The sequence below is a fragment of the Thamnophis sirtalis genome, unplaced genomic scaffold (genome assembly GCF_051295495.1).
Source record: "Thamnophis sirtalis isolate CommonGarterSnake01/CBP01778 unplaced genomic scaffold, rThaSir2_p1.2 scaffold_6, whole genome shotgun sequence".
In the NCBI taxonomy this organism is placed as follows: Eukaryota; Metazoa; Chordata; class Lepidosauria; order Squamata; family Natricidae; genus Thamnophis; species Thamnophis sirtalis.
The window spans coordinates 13,331,391-13,348,922 of record NW_028261386.1 but is presented as its reverse complement, the minus strand read 5'-3'; the positions used below and the strand labels follow the sequence as shown (position 1 = coordinate 13,348,922).

Here is a 17,532-nt window from a genome sequence, read left to right as displayed (position 1 = left end):
TTTGCGCACTGACATCTGGTGATATAATGGGCTGTAAGCGTAACCTTGAGGTAGTGGAAGCAGAACTGCAACAGAGACAACAGTCAAAGAAATCTGAGTCTAGAGCCAAAATCAGAGGTGGTATTCAGCAGGTTCTGACCAGTTCTGGAGAACCAGTAGCGGAAATTTTGAGTAGTTCGGAGAACCGGTAAATACCACCCCTGACTGTCCCCGCCCCCATCTATTCTCTGCCTCCCGAGTCCCAGCTGATCGGGAGGGGATGGGGATTTTGCAATATCCTTCCCCTGGAATGGGGAGGGAATGGAGATTTTACAGTATTCTTCCCCTACCACGCCCACCAAGCCACACCACGCCCACCAAGCCACGCCCACAGGACTGTAAGAACATTTGAATCCCACCACTGGCCAAAATATAATTTTAGAAACCATTTCAAACATGATCCTGCTTAGTTCTCTTGAAAACCAAATGGAAGGAGAAAGGAGTTATATTCTGATTTGCAAGACTCGGTTACAATAACTTTATAATAAAAGTAGTGTTAGCATTCATAACTTTAGTCGACTTCAAAGGGCGGAAAGGTAGGCAGTCCTTGATTTACAACTACAATTGAGCCCCCAAATTTCTGTTACTAAGCGAGACATTTGTTAAGTGCGTTTTGCTCCATTTTACAACCTTTCCCGCCACAGATGTTCAGTTAATCACTGCAGTTGTTAAGCGAGTAACACACATGTTAAATGAATCCAGCTTCCCCATTGACCTTGCTGGTTAGAAGGTTACAAAAGGCGATCACATAACCCTGGGACACTATAACCATCATAAATATGAGTCAGTTGCCAAGCATCTTAATTTTGATCATGGGATTTTTAGGATTTAGGATTTTATTGGAAATTTATATGCCGCCCTTTTCCCTGAGGGGACTCAGGGCGGCTTACAACAGTGAAGGGAAGGGAGTGCAAGACAAGACTTAAAAAGAAAAGAATCGTGATTAAAAGAAAATTGATCATAAAAACACAACATTCACTCAACATTCGGGCGCGGTGAGAATAATCCTATCCCCAGGCCTGACGGGATAGCCAGTTCTTAAGGGCTGTGCGGAAGGCCTGGACTGTGGTGAGGGTACGGATCTCCACGGGGAGGTTGTTCCATAATGTCGGAGCAGCAACTGAGAAGGCTCTCCTCCGCGTAGTCGCCAGTCGGCACTGACTGGCGGATGGAATTCGGAGGAGGCCTACCCTGTGCGATCTGATGGGACGCAGGGAGGTGATTGGCAGGAGGCGGTCTCTCAAATAGTCAGATCCACTACCATGGAGCGCTTTATAGGTGGTAAGTAAGACCTTGAAGTGCACCCGACGATCAACAGGTAGCCAGCACAGCTCACGGAGGATTGGTGTTATATGGGCGAACCGTGGTGCGCCCATGATCACTCGCGCGGCCGCGTTCTGGACTAGCTGAAGTCGCCGGATGCTCTTCAAGGGCAGCCCCATGTAGAGCACATTGCAGTATTCCAGCCTAGAGATCACAAGGGCTCGAGTGACTGTTGTGAGAGCCTCCCGGTTCAGGTAGGGCCGCAACTGGCGCACCAGGCGAACCTGGGCAAATGCCCCCCTGGTCACAGCCGACAAGTGGTGGTCAAAACTCAGCTGTGGATCCAGGAGGACTCCCAAGTTGCGGACCCTATCTGAGGGGAATAAATTTTGCCCCCCCAGCCTGATTGGTGGAACGTTAGCCAAATTTTTGGGAGGAAAACACAACAGCCACTCGGTCTTTTCCGGGTTGAGTACCAGTTTGTTAGCTCTCATCCAGTCTTTAACAGCCTCAAGGCCCCGGCTCATCACGTCCACCGCTTCATTGAGTTGGCACGGGGCGGACAGATACAACTGAGTATCGTCCGCATACTGGTGGTATTTTATCCCGTGCCTTCGAATGATCTCGCCCAGCGGTTTCATGTATATGTTAAATAGCAGGGGGGACAGAACCGAACCCTGCGGCACCCCATAGGTTAGGGGCCTCGGGGACGATCTCTCCCTCCCCACCAACACCGACTGCGACCTGTCCGAGAGGTAGGAGGAGAACCACTGTAAAACAGTGCCGCCCACCCCCACCTCCCGCAGTCGTCGCAGAAGGATACCATGGTCGATGGTATCGAAAGCCGCTGAGAGGTCGAGGAGAACCAGGATGGACGCATAGCCTCCATCTCTGGCTCTCCAGAGATCATCGGTCAATGCGACCAAAGCGGTTTCAGTGCTGTAACCGGGCCTGAAGCCAGACTGGAAGGGGTCAAGGTAGTTAGCTTCCTCCAAGGTACGCTGAAGCTGTAAGGCCACCACCTTCTCAACAACCTTCCCCAGAAAGGGGAGGTTGGAGACTGGACGATAGTTGTTAAGAACTGCTGGATCCAAGGACGGTTTCTTCAGGAGGGGCCTCACCACCGCCGCCTTAAGCGCGGTGGGGAGGTGTCCCTCCCGAAGAGAGGCGGTAACAACCGCCTGGATCCAGCCTCGTGTCACCTCTCTGCTGTTGGCAGTCAGCCAAGAGGGACACGGGTCCAGTATGCAGGTGGAGGAACTCACAGCTCGCATAGCCTTGTCCACATCCCCGGAGGCAACATCCTGAAACTCAACCCAGAGATGGTCTACCAAGTTATTCCCCTGTGTCCCGGCTGGATCTGCAGGGGTGGAGTCCAGTTCCGCTCGAAACCGAGCAATTTTGTCCGCCAAGAACTGACTATATTCCTCAGCCTTACCCTGCAGGGGGTTCCCCGTCTCCCTCCTATTTAGGAGGGAGCGGGTTATCCTGAACAGGGCGGCTGGGCGAGACTCGGCGGACGCTACCAAGGAGGCAATGTGTGATCTTTTGGCGGTTCTCAATGCCCAAATATACTCCTTGGTGCAAGCTGTCAACAGTGCTCGGTTCGATACGGACCTGTCGGATCTCCACCGGTGCTCTAGGCGTCTCCTCCGGCGCTTTATCTCGCGGAGCTCCTCGGTGAACCAAGGGGGTCTCCGCGAGCCGCTGACCCGGAGGGGCCGTAGTGGCGCAATTCGGTCTAGAGACTCTGATGCCGCCGAGTGCCAGGCCGCAGCAATAGTCTCCGCCGAACTGTGGGCGAGAGCATCTGGAATGACCCCAAGCTCCGTCTGGAACCTAACAGGGTCCATCAGTCGCCTGGGGCGGAACCACCTGGTCGGTTCCTCCTCCCTACGGTGGGGGTTTGGCCTCCGGAAGTCTAGCCTCAGTAGGTAGTGGTCTGACCACGACAGGGGAATGATCTCATTTCCCCTCAGACCAAGATCATAACTCCACTGCTCCGAGAGGAATACGAGGTCGAGTGTATGTCCTGCCAAGTGGGTAGGGCCACGAATTACCTGGGTCAGGCCCATGGCTGTCATGGAGGCCATGAACTCCTGCGCTCCATCAGAGTGTTCACCGAGCGAAGGCAAATTGAAGTCCCCCAGAACCATTAGTCTAGGGAACTCAATTGCTAGCTCGGCTATTGACTCGAGGAGCGCAGGGAGGGCCGCTGCAACGCAGTTGGGAGGCAGGTACGTTAGCAGCAAACCCGCTTGACCCTTGAGGTCCAACTTCACTAGCAGGGACTCACACCCGACAAGCTCCGGAGCAGGGATCCTACGAGGAGCTAAAGACTCCCGGACTACAATAGCCACACCGCCACCCCTTCCCTGGGCTCTCGGCTGATGAAGCACCTGAAATCCGTCTGGGCACAGCTCTACGAGGGGGACTCCTCCCTCCGTGCCCAGCCATGTTTCAGTAATACATGCCAGGTCTGCCCCCTCGTCTACAATCAAGTCCCGGACGAGGGGAGCCTTATGGATAACAGACCTGGCATTTAGCGACAGCAGCCTGAGACCAGGGTCCTGATCGCTCACGCCATCTGACCTTGGAGTGGGACTCATAGGGCCGGAAGGAGGGATCTCTGCAATATAGCGAACCCTCCTTCCCCTATAATGGCCAGCCCTAAAGTCCCCGCCATATCTGCCTCTCCCTGTTATGACCGCAATGCTCCGACTCTCTCCCGTGGGCATAATTCCCCCAACCACCCCAATGGCCCCCGCTTGCCCCGCCAGGTCCTCCGAATCAGGCATACTCAGGCACTCACACAGGCAGTCCCCACAATATAATTAAAACACAAAAGGAATACAGCAATAATAGTACTAAAAGTGGGTCTTTCATACTAACTCATTCAGTCCCACGCACTCAACATACCCGTTTAAAATTGCGCAACACAGAATTTAAAATTATGAGTTCCAGAAGAGCCAGCCTCCCTTCCTCCAGTTCCAGAGACATCCAAGGCCAAAGTCCAAGAGCCGTATTCTATAAATAGTTGTAGATGGAGGGGGGGCAGAGCACAGGCCCCAGGTATCAGCCAACACCAGCTTTGCAGACTCACACCCTCCAAATCCAAGTAAAGCGTGGTATAATAAACAATAACGGTCCATGGGAGATAAAACGGTAGTATGCAGGGGGGATCATGGGGATGCTGCAACGGTCGTGTGAAAAACAGTCACAAGTCACTTTTTTTCAGTGCCGTTGTAATTTCAAACAGTCCCTAAATGAACTGTTGTAAGTCAAGGACTACCAATAAGAGCCGAGGTGGCGTAGTGGTTAGAGTGCAGTACTGCAGGCTACTTCTGCTGCCTGCCGGCTGCCTGCAATTTGGCAATTTGAAGCTCACCAGGCTCAAGATTGACTCAGCCTTCCATCCTTCCGAGGTTGGTAAAATGAGGACCCAGATTGTTGGGGGATTCTGTAAACTGCTTAGAGAGGGCTGTAAAGGACTATGAAGCGGTATATAGTGCTATTGCTATTATAGTCCTAAGTTTAGGTGAATCTGAAGGGGCAAGCCAATGGCTTCAACCACACAAACCTTAGGACACCACTTCATCATTTAAAACTTCTTAACTCCCTCTTCTCCTGGTCCGTGGGCCCACCCTGGAAACGGCGAAGGACCAGCCCATGGTGCTTCTGCCAGGGAAAACAGAGGACAGGAGGGCTAAATGCAGCCCCTCCAAGCTCCATTTTCAGTGGCAGAGAGATACAGGAGGCTGTCAGAGCCAAAAATGGAGCTCAGGATCAGTAATGGTATTCTATTTTCTTCACTACGGGTTCGGTAATGGGAGCATGCGCCTCTGGGCATGTGCAGAAGGTCCTTGATGATGTCTAGGTGGGTGGGTGGAGCCTCATGGCACTGTCACTACTAGTTCCCCCGAACCAATACAACCTATGATTTATTGTAACGTGTGAATGCACGTTACAAAACGTAGCTTGAAAACCAATATCCAATTTTCCTTGCAAGCACCAAGACATGCCATCATTTGTTTGTTGTTGTCTTATTAGCCTATTATGTGAACGCAGCCACTGGCATGTGTGAATTAGTTTATGGCTTAGCATGTTGTCTAATCCCAGACAAACTCTAGTTCCTTCAATGAGTCTCGATTAGACTTTAGAGCATTGCAATGTGTAATCAAACACCAAATCTGTATGGAGGGTATTGATCACTGAAAGCGTAATGAGTATATGGCAGAATAAAATAGCTTTTGATTTTTCAGCCCAGAATTTGATTCTGAACTCTGTCCCGCGCACAGACGCCAAAGCCCTTGGCTTCTGCACAGGGAGGACTGGAGAAATGCTGGAAATGCCAAAATCGCATTCCCTCACACCATCACAAACATGTTTCCCTTATGGAAATCCCACCCAATTCCACTGCAATCAATCTGTCATTTCTGTTCCTGAAATTACAATGGGATGCAGTTGTAGCTTTACCGAAAACTTTTTGGAAACACAAAAGCAGCCGAGTTCTCTTTTAGATGCCTGTTGCAATTAAGGTATTACCTTCATGTGCATTTTTTGTTTTGCATAGATGATTACCTAGGGTAGATTGGCCAATGCTGGGGTGACCTATTTATTAGAGGTACTTATGTACTGCTTCAGTATGGCAGATTAATAGTCATAGCAATATCAGCAGTATCAACAACTGACAATATAAAAAATAGTAAAAAAAAGATGCCTGTAACTAAAAAAAGATGCCTGTACAGTAATTGGAAACAAACCACGTTTCTTCTTCTTCTTTTTTTTTTTGTAAAAGTTTATTTTTTTCCTTTTAAAACAAACATCATCATTCATTCATTAGTGTGTCATCCGAGTATAAATGCTGTCATTGTTTCTTTTACCTGTTTTTCTAGTTTAACACGCAGCAAATAACTATACAATTTTTTAATCGTTCGCTCTTCTGTTCCTGCAAGTATCCAATTCTATCATCTCCACGTGACAACCATATAAATTAGCATCTTTATCTAGATTGGGTCTGCAATTGTGGGTACCAAACCATGTCAATCCCTTGTTCTTCTAATTCTTGCTTCTTTTTAAATTTCCCCCTTTTCTGTCAAAATATTTTTTATATCTAACAATGTTTCCCATATTAATAATATTTGGATGTATTTACGCTTCCATGGTCGAAAGCCAAGCTGGTATCTTCAAATAGTGTTTTCCTCTAACTTTCTCCCATATTGATAATAAAGCATTTCTTATATAATGTCTTTGAAAGTAACTATGTATAAGGCAGTGTTTCTCAACCTTGGCAACTTGAAGATGTCCGGACTTCAACTTCCAGAATTCCCCAGCCAGCATTTGCTGGCTGGGGAATTCTGGGAGTTGAAGTCCGGACATCTTCAAGTTGCCAAGGTTGAGAAACACTGGTATAAGGTGATCACAAATGTAAAATTGGAATGTATCAGAGGGGAAACAATAACTGTAAAGATTCACCGATATGTAACTGCTGTAAGATGGAAAGTTTAGTTCCTGTGTTGGTTTAAGTTACCTGTTTGTTTTTGTTGATGTGTTTAAGTGTTTAAAATTTTAAAAAAATTAAAAAAGAAAAGAAAAGTAACCATGTATCTTGTTTTTCCCATACCATAGAAAGGCAGGCCAACCCAACTGTAAATCATGTCCTTCCAATGTTAATAACCTTGTATTTCTCACCTTTCTTCTGAACAAGCTCAAGTTCCCTAAGCTTTGGGTGTAGAGGTGTGAACCCAGCTTGGGTAGAAGATCCCTCTGGATTTCAAAAGCGGGAGCGTTGCCGACTATAACTGCCTCCCCTACTCCCCTTCCCCGCGTATTTCCTCAGATAATTCAGATTATTCTTTTAAATGGTGGTAACCCTTTAAAGGCACCTCGACAGAAGGCGGGATGTAGATCAACCCAACCAATCAACCGAAGTGGAAGGGACCTCCGAGCTCGCTTCCACGCCGACCCTTTGCGTTCCCTCCGGGGGGCTCCATCCGGGCGCAGGGGGGGGTGTCCCGCCCGTCCCTTCCAGGCGGCGTGTCCGGAGCCCGGCCCGAAGGCGGCGCGCCACCGCCGGGCTCTCGGCGGGCGTCCCCGGGCCGCCTCGGGAGCGCAGGGGCGGGGCGGGGCGGACGGGCGCAGCCAACCAGGCAGCGCGCGGGGCGGGCGAGTCGGGCGGCCGAGGCAGCCAAGATGCGGCGCTGATCGGGCGGCCGGGGCAGCAGGTGCGTCTCCCTTCAGCGCCGCGGCTCATGATGTGCCTGGAGAGCGACGGCTCGTCGGGCAGCGGCCCCCCCGGCTGCGGCGGACGCCTTCGGGTCTCGTCGGCGGCCGCGGTAGCCGGCGAGGACGAAGAGGAGGAAGACGACGGCGGAGGAGGAGATCGGGGCTGCTGCGGACGGGGCGGCGAGGTGCAGACGCTCTCCGGCACTCTCCAGGCGGCCAACGGAGGCAAGATCGCGGCCAACGCCGAGAGGGGCTGCCAGGCGGCTCCCAGCCTGGGCAGAGCCCGCGTGGCCACCGCCGCCATCCTCAGCGTGGGCAACGTGCTCAACTACCTGGACAGGTACACCGTGGCAGGTGAGACCGTCGAGAGGATGCCCAGCCTGGCTCGTTCGCTCCCCGCTTCTCCCCGCGTCCAGCTGCCCTCGCCTCCCTCGCCGAGCCTCGGCTTTCCCTCCCCGCCCCTGCCGGGCTGCTTGGAGACGCGCGTCTCCTCCGCATGCCGGCTCGTCCTCCTCCCCCGCTGCTCCCCTTTTCTCCTCTTTCCCCCCGCCGCGTCCGCTTGGAATGCCCTGTCGGCGGCTGTTTTAATCGATCGCCGCTTCGCTTCCTCCGTTGGAGCGTTTCCTTTCCCCCTTCCCCTTCCCCTCCGTCCTCCTCTCGCCAACCCCGGCTCGGTTTTTCCTCTTCCTTTCTCCAGTCAAGGTCTTTTATTCCCCCCTTCTTTCTTTCTTTTTTCCTCCCCCTTTTCTTTCGCTGGAGAGAGAACCCAGTGTCAGGATCCCACACCTGCAGCCTGTTAAAGCCTCTTTCCTATTCCTCCCCTCCTTTTCCCCCTTCCTTTCTTTCCGCCCTCCCCTTCCCACCCCCCTCCACCTCGGGTCGTCTCCTCGCTTCTCTCTCTCGTCCTTCTTTCTATCGGCCGTTGGTTTTTTTTTGTCGCCCTCCTCGAATCTCCCTAGCGAGCACTTTGCCCGGCTTCCATCTGCGCGTTCTCTCGCTCGCTCATCTGGCTGCCGCAGGGACGTTCCAAGCCCAGCTGTTATTGCGAAGACGCAAGTCTTCGCCTTGCGCTGGATACAAAGGGAGATCCTGCCCGGCGCTTTGGCACCGGGGAAGGGGCCCCGGAAAAGCCAGGATACCAACGATCGCGGCGGGGGGGGGGTATCCTTTGGCAGAAGGGGGACGGGGATTGGCACCTCTGGCCCCGCTTCTCTTAAAACTGGAGAAATAAAAAAGAACTGGCCGGCTTCGGGATGATCTGGATAGGAGCTCCAGTGTTTAAGATGGCAAATGTTAGAATAGAATAGAATTCTTTATTGGCCAAGTGTGATTGGTCACACAAGGAATTTGTCTTTGGTGCCTATTTCCTTCTTTCTTTGCCACAAAGAGAAAAGGAATGAATGAGTGTGCCCGTGGATGTATATTTGTATGGAGAAAATGTTCCCTTAAAAAGGGTTTTGTTTTCCAGACCTGAAAGATGCCCATTCTAGATAGCCTTGCTCTGTTTCTTTCCCTGTTTACCATGGATGAATGGCATTGCTTAGGCAAAAGAACGCCTCCCCCCCCTCACCCCATCCTCCTCAGCCTGCAAAAGGAGATTTGCACCATTGTCTCCCACATTGTCATGAATTGTCTCTCCCCTTCAGTTTTCCAATAATTGGGATTTGTATCAGAGGGAGGGCTAGGAGTGACTCTCTACTGTTTGGTGTACTTCCTCTCTGTGTTTGTCCCTTGAAGTGTGTGTGTGTGTGTGTGCGCGTGTACATAAGTCTGTTGTGTTGACAGGGAATCTAAAGGACTTATCTGAATGCTCTGAGGGTGGCAAGTAAAAGCTGTTGCGAGGCAGATAAGAGCGACTTTGAAAATGGAGTGGTGGGGATTCCTGTGTATTGGCAATATCGCTGTGTGCAACCAACATCAACAGAACTTATGTCCTCCACTTCCCACAGTGGGGTTTATTCAAAGAAGAAAGCAGCCTCCTCTGAGCTGCACGTGCTGGAATACTCATCCTGTGGGTGCTGTTTCTCCCCAAAGGTGTTTAAAAAGAAAGGAGTGCACAATTCCCTTGCTTTTTCCCTTCTGCACAGTGCAGAGGGTTGGATTAGATGGTCTTTGAAACCCCTTCTGACTTCTTTGTGCAAGGGGGATATGAAAGAGTTCCCTTTTGAAGTGAGAAAATAGGGGAGGTTTTTGCTTTTGGGGTGCTGCCTCAGGGGAGAAAAAAACCCTTACATTAAAAAAATTGCAGAGGGAGATGTGAGTTTTGATGGCAAAGAATTGGGAATCTGCTAGCATCTGTTCCAACTAATACATTTGCTAGGAAAAGGGGCTACCGCAGCCCATTCTGATATGTTGAAGAGGAGCTGCGTGCATCTGTGTATGAAATGAGTTTTCCCTTGGTAGATTGAACACTTTGGAAAATGTGGTTCTGTCAATGGACACAAGAGCTTGATATATCAGTTTTAGCACAATCAGTAGACTAAATCTATTCCTGGGCGAAGTGTAGGCCTTTTTTTCTTTGTTCTAGTGGTCAGGGAGAAAAAAAATATCTTATTTTCCTGCCTCACCGAAATGTGGCAAGGCGGAGTTAGGAAGAAAAGGCTACGTTCTGCGAGTTTGCCTCTGAAATTTGGATGCCTCTAAATTCCAGGTTTTCAACGAGCTCTTTCAAAAGGACTCTTTATCATTATTAAAGCAAGATAGTCTCAATTTAGGTGTGACAATTTCCCAAAGGCCATTCAGTGGCCATTCATTGTTACAAAGGGATGGGAATCTGGGCTTCCCCTATCTGTTGTCAGGCTGGTTGAGGACAATAGGGTTTGCAGTCTGACGTATTGGGAAGGCTATAGGTTGAGAAAAGTTACGCTGAAATACAGATGGTCTCCGACTTACAGACATTCGTTTAGTGACCGTTCAAAGTTAAAACAGGACTGGAAAAAGATGACTTACAACCGTCATTGCATCCCATGGTCACGTCATCAAAATTTGGGTGCTTGGCAACCAGTGTGTATTTATGATGGCTGGAGTGTCGGGGGTGAAGGGGTGGGAATGATCATCATTTGCCCCTATCCTAGCTGACCTCTAATAAGCAACGCCAATGAAGAAAGCTGGATTTGCTTAACAACCATGTGTTTCACTTAACAGCTGCAGTCATTCCCTTAACTATGGCAAAAAGGTCATAAAAATGGGTGTGACTCACTTGCAAACTGCTTTGCTTAACAACCGAAATTCTAGTCCCAATGGTAGTTGCAAATCGAGAATTACCTGCGTATTGTCTTTACAGACAATATACAGCACTTATCTAAAGCTAAAATCTTTTTTTCATTCCTTGCACTAAGTCACAGTACTGTAATTGTACTCACGCTTTATCTTGCACTGACATAACCATTATTCCAAATCACAATAGCTGGTTTCATACACACTATACCAACTCCAGATATAACACGCCAGACGTTAGCACCAATACTAATTCTAAACTCTGAACATCTGGAATTGGGAACAGGTCGGCAATTCCTAAAGCAGTGACCCCCACCTGGCACTCAAAGGATGGGGACTACAATTCCCAGAATCCCTAGTCAAAGTCCCAATAGGTTTAGAAAGTGGTAGGATAGAGAAAGATGCCATGTACTGAGAACCAGTGGATTTGTTGTCATCTTGCAAGATGCAGGGTGAGGCTTACTGCCTCACTCAAAGGGACATAGATACAGTAGTGGCTTGCTGTGACATCGGAAAGACCTTCCAGTTTTGAAAATAGTAAACCTCTAGTACAGGGGTGTTAAACTCAAGGCCCGGGGGCCGGATCCGGCCCACTGGGCGCTTAGATTTGGCCCACAGAGCTGTCCTGGGAACAGCAAAGGATCTGCCCACAGTGCCTCTGCCAGTGAAAATTTACCTCAGGATGGCTGTGAGTGGCCCTCCCAAGCTCCATTTTTGCTGGCAGGTTGTTGCAGGAAGCCACTGCAGCCAAAAATGGAGCTTGGGAGCCTGTTTTCACTGGCAGCGCCCTCAGGCTACCACAGGTGCCTCCCCCAACACGAGTGACCTCACGTTGGCCATGCCCACCATGGCCATACACACCTTGCCCCCCCCCCCGATGCGGCCCTCAATGAAATCGTGTTTGACCCTCCTGCTCTAGTATCTATGTTTAGAAAATGTGAAACCCTATTTAAGATCTATGTGGCGAAAGGAAGTTGGTCAGTGTGAAACGCCATCGATATGATGACGACAGCCAGTTTTACATCTCTATCTTGAGCCAAATGAAGATGCTGCAGAACTTCGGGTACCAAGAGGTTTTCAGGCTCTGTGCTAGAAGAAACAGGCTCCAGACTCAACCCAGCCAAGACAGGTAGCTTGAAAACAGGCCTGCAGCCCTTGAGTCCTCTGGGTCTACATTTCTTGTTAGACCATGCAGGTAGAAGCCTGTCCCAGAGGACATTGGGTCACTCCTTTCTAGCACTGATGGCGGAACCTAGTTGGGTAATGAAATGTCTATAAGGAAACAACCAAACTCAGAGAGCACCAAGGACCCTGTGGAGCAGCTGTTTGGTGCGTCAGTTGGTGCCTTACTTGGAACAGGTTGGTCTGAGAATGGTTACTCATGCCCTAATCATCCCTTGTATGGATTAGTGTCATAGATTGTCATTTCATGGCTTTCAAAACCACCTGAAACTTCAGCTGAGACAAAAAAAAAAAGAGTGGGGTGTGTGCTTATTGGTCAATCCTATTACTGCTATGTTATACTGCAGAAGCTGCACTGTTATGGCCTGTAAAACCCTATGTAACTCTTGATCTTGGTAGCTAAGAAATCAGCTTTCCTAAATAGCATCTTTCTACCCACCTGGATGACAAGAGAAGCCATGCTGAAATTCTCTCCTATTGTGAGGTGTAGTGGGCAATGTTCCCTCTAATTTTTTTTCAGTGTGAGCGGAAAAGTATAGTGTTTGAGCGGCACATTTTCATGCCTGAGCACCTTAATTTTTTTCACAGATGTCACCTAAGACAACAACGAAATCAGTATTATTTGAAACTCAAAGTTATGTTTATTCAAGGTACCCGCTTAATTAAAAGTGTTATATAATATCAGTATCACTTAACAACGGTCCTGCTTAGCAACCAAAATGTTGGCTCAGAAACTCTGGCATTGAAGCGTGCAAGTCTTAAAGCTGTCAAGTTACAAGACCCTCGCACCCCTAACCCTTTAGGAAAAAAACCCCAGGGGTCTTCAAACCTGACAGCTTTAAGCCTTGTGGACTTCAACTCCCAGAATTCCTCCTCCAGTCATGTTGCAGCAACGTCATCTGCGTGGATCTGCTCCATCTTCGGTTTTTTCACAGGAGGCAGGGCTGCTGCTGAAGATGCCAACGAGCTCCCGCCGCCACTAGAATATGCATTTGTTTAGCATGACATAGAATAGTCTTTCAACCAGAAGTATGGAATAAAAGAGAGACTGATAAATATTAAAAAAAATAAAACCAAAAAGCAGCTATTTATTTGAGTTCTAGATAAACATTTAGTTCAGAAGAGATTAGAATAGAACAGAGAAAGAATAGAATATAGAGAATACAATAGAAATAGAATTGGAAGGGACCTTGGAGGTCTTCTAGTCCAACCCCCTGCCTAGGCAGGAAACCCTACACTACTTAAGACAAACGGTTATCCAAAATCTTCTTTAAAACTTCCAGTGTTGGAGCATTCCCAACTTCTGGAGGCAAGTTGGTCCATTGGTTAATTGTTCTCACTGTCAGGAAATTTATCCTTAGTTCTAGGTTGCTTCTCTCCTTGATTAGTTTCCATCCATTGCTTCTTGTCCAGCCTTCAGGTGCCTTGGAGAATAGTTTGACTCCCTCTTCTTTGGAGCAACCCTGGGCCCTGAGATATTGGAAGACTGCTATCATGTCTCCCCTAGTCCTTCTTTTCATCAAACTGGACATACCCAGTTCCTACAACCGTTCTTTATATGTCAATATCATTTAGACAAAGTTGATCCCCTTATTCTCCACTCCAGAACCTTGGAGTTTGAAGTTCTTTGGTTCTCTTCTCCCACCCTCTGTGTTCCCACGAGGGGATTAGCATCATAGCTCAACTGCCCCCCTCCCACCCATAAAGACCAGGAGAGCATCGCTGCGCATAGCCAAATGCTACCATAGCAACTATGGCGTTGTCTGATGTCTTTCTTGCACGCTAAGATGGACTGACGGGGTGAAGCATAGCTTGCATTGTCCCTAGTGCGGATTCTTTTCCCAGCCTTGGTCACTTTACGAGGGGTGGACTTCAGTTCCCAGAATTCTTCAGCCCTCCCTTATTCCTGTTTCCTTTTCCTTCATTATATTCAATTGTTTCAATATTAAGTGTAATTCTTCCTTCCTAACATTTTTCCATTTTTTCCCTTATATTCTTTTCCATTTCAACATTGTCTTTGTTCCTTCCATTCTTTCTTCCTTCTTTCAATCCTTCCAATATTTTTTCCTTCATTCCCTTGTCTGTTTCAATATTAAGTACATTTCTTCCTTTCTTCCTATACTTTTTTCCATTTTCTTCCTTATATTCTTTTCCATTTCAACATTGTCTTCCTTTTTTCCTTCCTTCCTTCCTATACGTCTTTCCATTTTCTTCCTTATATTATCTTTTCTGTTTCAACAGTCTTTGTTTCTTTCTTTCTTCCTTCCTTCCCTTCCTATACTTCTTCTTTCATTCATTATATTTTCTTTTCCATTTCAATATTAAGTGTAATTCTTTGTTCCTCCTTCCTTCTTTCAATCCTTCCAATACTTTTTCCTTCATTCTCTTTTCCTTCAATATTAAGTGCAATTCCTTCCTTCCTTCCTTCCTAAGTTATTTCCATTTTCTTCCTTATATAATATTTTCTGTTTCAACATAAAGTGCCTTCCTTCCTTCCCTCCCTCCCATCCCTTTCTTTATGTTTTCTTCATGCTTTCTTTCCTTTTTCCTCTGCTCTTTTTAAATCCCCCCCCCTTCTTCTCCTCCTCTACATTTAGGTTGGATTAGTTTGTACAATGGTCATCAAACTTCTGAAGTAAAAATAAATAAATAAATCATATTTAAGAAGAAGAAGAAAAAGGAAGACGTTTTTAGTTAAGTCAAACGTTTTAATAAAAGTTTCATCTTTTAAGATTTGTCCAACACATCCAATTGTAACCTTAACAGTAAAGAATATCACCCCAGCTGCTAAAGGTTCAACCAGTCTGAGAACCATTGAAAAGACAACAGTGCAAAATCCAAAAGACACAACTTCCTCACCGCCATTGCTTTGGTACCAAATCTTTGAGGAAGGGGCTCCAGAAAGAAGGAGGAGGAGGAGGAGGAGGAGGAGGAGGAGGGAACCAAAGAGAGGCTTTTACCGAGTCTGCGCCCCACAGCCAGGACCGTCCTTGCGCCTCAAGCCGCGTTTCTTCCCCGCAAAGCCCTTCGGGCAACCCGAGAGTTCCTTTTGGCGCCAGAAGGGCTTTGCAGGAAGAAACGCCGCGTTTCTTCCTGCAAAGCCCTTCTGGCGTCAAGCGGAACTCTCGGGTTGCCCGAAGGGCTTTGCGGGGAAGAAACGCGGCTTGAGGGGCGCAAGGACAGTCCTGGCTGTGGGGCGCAGACTCGGTAAAAGCTCTCTTTAGTTCCCTCCTCCTCCCCCTCCTTCCACAGTCTGAGTGACGCTGCCGCCAGGCTGAGAGCTGCCGCTGAAACAAGTTTGGGAAGGTCCTTTGCGGGCGGCCAGTTCTAGCCGCCCGCAAAGGACTCCCCCACGTTTGCTTTGAAAGAAACCTCTGCGCGGGAGTTAGAAACCTCTGCGCGGGGGTTTCTTGCCATGTGCGCGGCCGCGCGGCCGCGCACCTTAGAGGGAACAGTGGTAGTGGGAGGGAGATAAGTGTCAACCATTCTTTGTGGGGGGGGGCTCTTCTCCTCCAGTGATGGAGGTCCCCACTTTTACGACATTTCTACTGTTTAAAAGTTTTATTTTCCATTTTTTCATTTTCATACACTCACATATATACTGTGCATAGCTGGCGCCATACAACATTAAACAATAATCGCAGCAATTCCTCTTGTCAACAATACCCAAAAAAATACAAACCCAATATACCTCCTCCACTCTCCATACAGCTCTTTCTTCCAACCCCTCCAACTTTCTATCTTCCCTCCATCATCCCCCTCTACCCTACTTCCCCTCCCCCTCTACCACTCCTCTCTCCCGATCCACTCCCTCCCTTCCTTCTCACCCTCCCTCCCATCCTCTCCCCCGTCCCTCTCTACCCGTCTTTCTTCTATCCCACTCCTCCTCCCCTCGGTGTATTTCCACTATATGTCAGTGTACTTAACTTATCTTATTTTGCCTTTACGACATTTCTGAAAATACTTTTGAGCCTGACTTTTAGAATAATCAGCACCAGTGTGCTTTTATTATTGTTTGTTGTGTTGTTGTTACTGTCTGGTTATTAATTATTACTGCCCTGCTTTGCTGTTCTGCTGAAGCACACCTGTGCACGGGATTCAATCCAGAGGTGGTATTCAGCTGGGTCGGACTGGTTCAGGCGAACTGGTAGAGGAGATTGCCGGTTTGCCTGCCTACCAGCCCCAGCTCTATGCTGTCATATTTAGCCACATATTTGAGGCCGGGCGCATGCACGGAAGGTGTGCACGCAAGCAAAGCACATGCGTGGAAAGCCGGGCGCATGCACAGAAGATGCCCGCACACATGAAGCCATGCACGCGCGGGGCGAACCGGTGGTAAAAATAAGTGAAACTCACCACTGATTCAATCCACTTAAATCTGGATTTCTCAACCTTGGCCACTTTAAAATGCGTGGGCTTCAACTCCCAGAATTCCTTAGCCAGCTGGCTGGGGAATTCTGGGAGTTGAAATCCACGCATCTTAAAGTGGCCAAGGCTGAGAAACCCTGATCTAGATTAAGGTGATCGATAACTCCTAAGAAGATCAAACCATCTAGATTAAAGTGATTGATAATTTATATATCAATAAATAGGAAAGGGCTGGTTCCTTTTTCAGCTGGCTGTAGATTTTTCAGGTAGCAGAACACCAAGTGCTGGAATAAGGATTTGTGTTTATCTGGAAGGTTATCACAATACCAAAATCCCTTGGGCTAATTCAACAGCATACATATCCAACAAAGCTTCCTATTGTTATGTGTGTGTGTGCTTAAGAGAAATAAAAGTTTTTAAACACCGCCCATAGGAATGAAAGGGGGACAATGTTTTTTTTTAAAAAAATATTCTTATCTTTGGGAGAAATCTGCTTACGTATTAGTTTTAGTTTAGTTTTAGTTTTATTGCAAATTTATATGCCGCCCTTTTCCCTGAGGGGACTCAGGGCGGCTTACAACAATAAAGGGAAGGGAGTGCAAGACAAGACTTAAAAAGAAAAGAAATGTGATTAAAGGAAATTGGTCATAAAAACACAACATTCACTCAACATTCGGGCGGGGTGAGAGTAATCCTATCCCCAGGCCTGACGGGATAGCCAGTTCTTGAGGGCTGTGCGGAAGGCCTGGACTGTGGTGAGGGTACGGATCTCCACGGGGAGGTTGTTCCATAATGTCGGAGCTGCAACTGAGAAGGCTCTCCTCCGCGTAGTCGCCAGTCGGCACTGACTGGCGGATGGAATTCGGAGGAGGCCTACTCTGTGCGATCTGATGGGACGCAGGGAGGTAATTGGCAGGAGGCGGTCTCTCAAATAGTCAGATCCACTACCATGGAGCGCTTTATAGGTGGTGAGTAAGACCTTGAAGTGCACCCGACGATCAACAGGTAGCCAGCGCAGCTCACGGAGGATTGGTGTTATATGGGCGAACCGTGGTGCGCCCATGATCACTCGCGCGGCCGCGTTCTGGACTAGCTGAAGTCGCCGGATGCTCTTCAAGGGCAGCCCCATGTAGAGCACATTGCAGTATTCCAGCCTAGAGATCACAAGGGCTCGAGTGACTGTTGTGAGAGCCTCCCGGTTCAGGTAGGGCCGCAACTGGCGCACCAGGCGAACCTGGG

General features: G+C 48.4%; 1 protein-coding gene across 2 annotated transcripts in view; it reads left to right on the top strand.

Moving 5' to 3' along the window:
- Nucleotides 1–7,465: 7,465 nt before the first annotated feature.
- The window catches only part of SPNS2 (SPNS lysolipid transporter 2, sphingosine-1-phosphate), a 158,195-nt gene continuing 148,128 nt past the window's right edge, over nucleotides 7,466–17,532 (top strand). The window contains exon 1 of one of the 2 annotated variants that reach the window (XM_087717223.1): nucleotides 7,466–7,881. In XM_087717223.1, the coding sequence (XP_087573349.1) occupies nucleotides 7,554–7,881 (328 nt within the window). In that variant the 5' untranslated portion in view covers nucleotides 7,466–7,553. The remainder of the gene's footprint in view (nucleotides 7,882–17,532) is intronic. The other variant, XM_087717221.1, reaches the window with a different exon arrangement.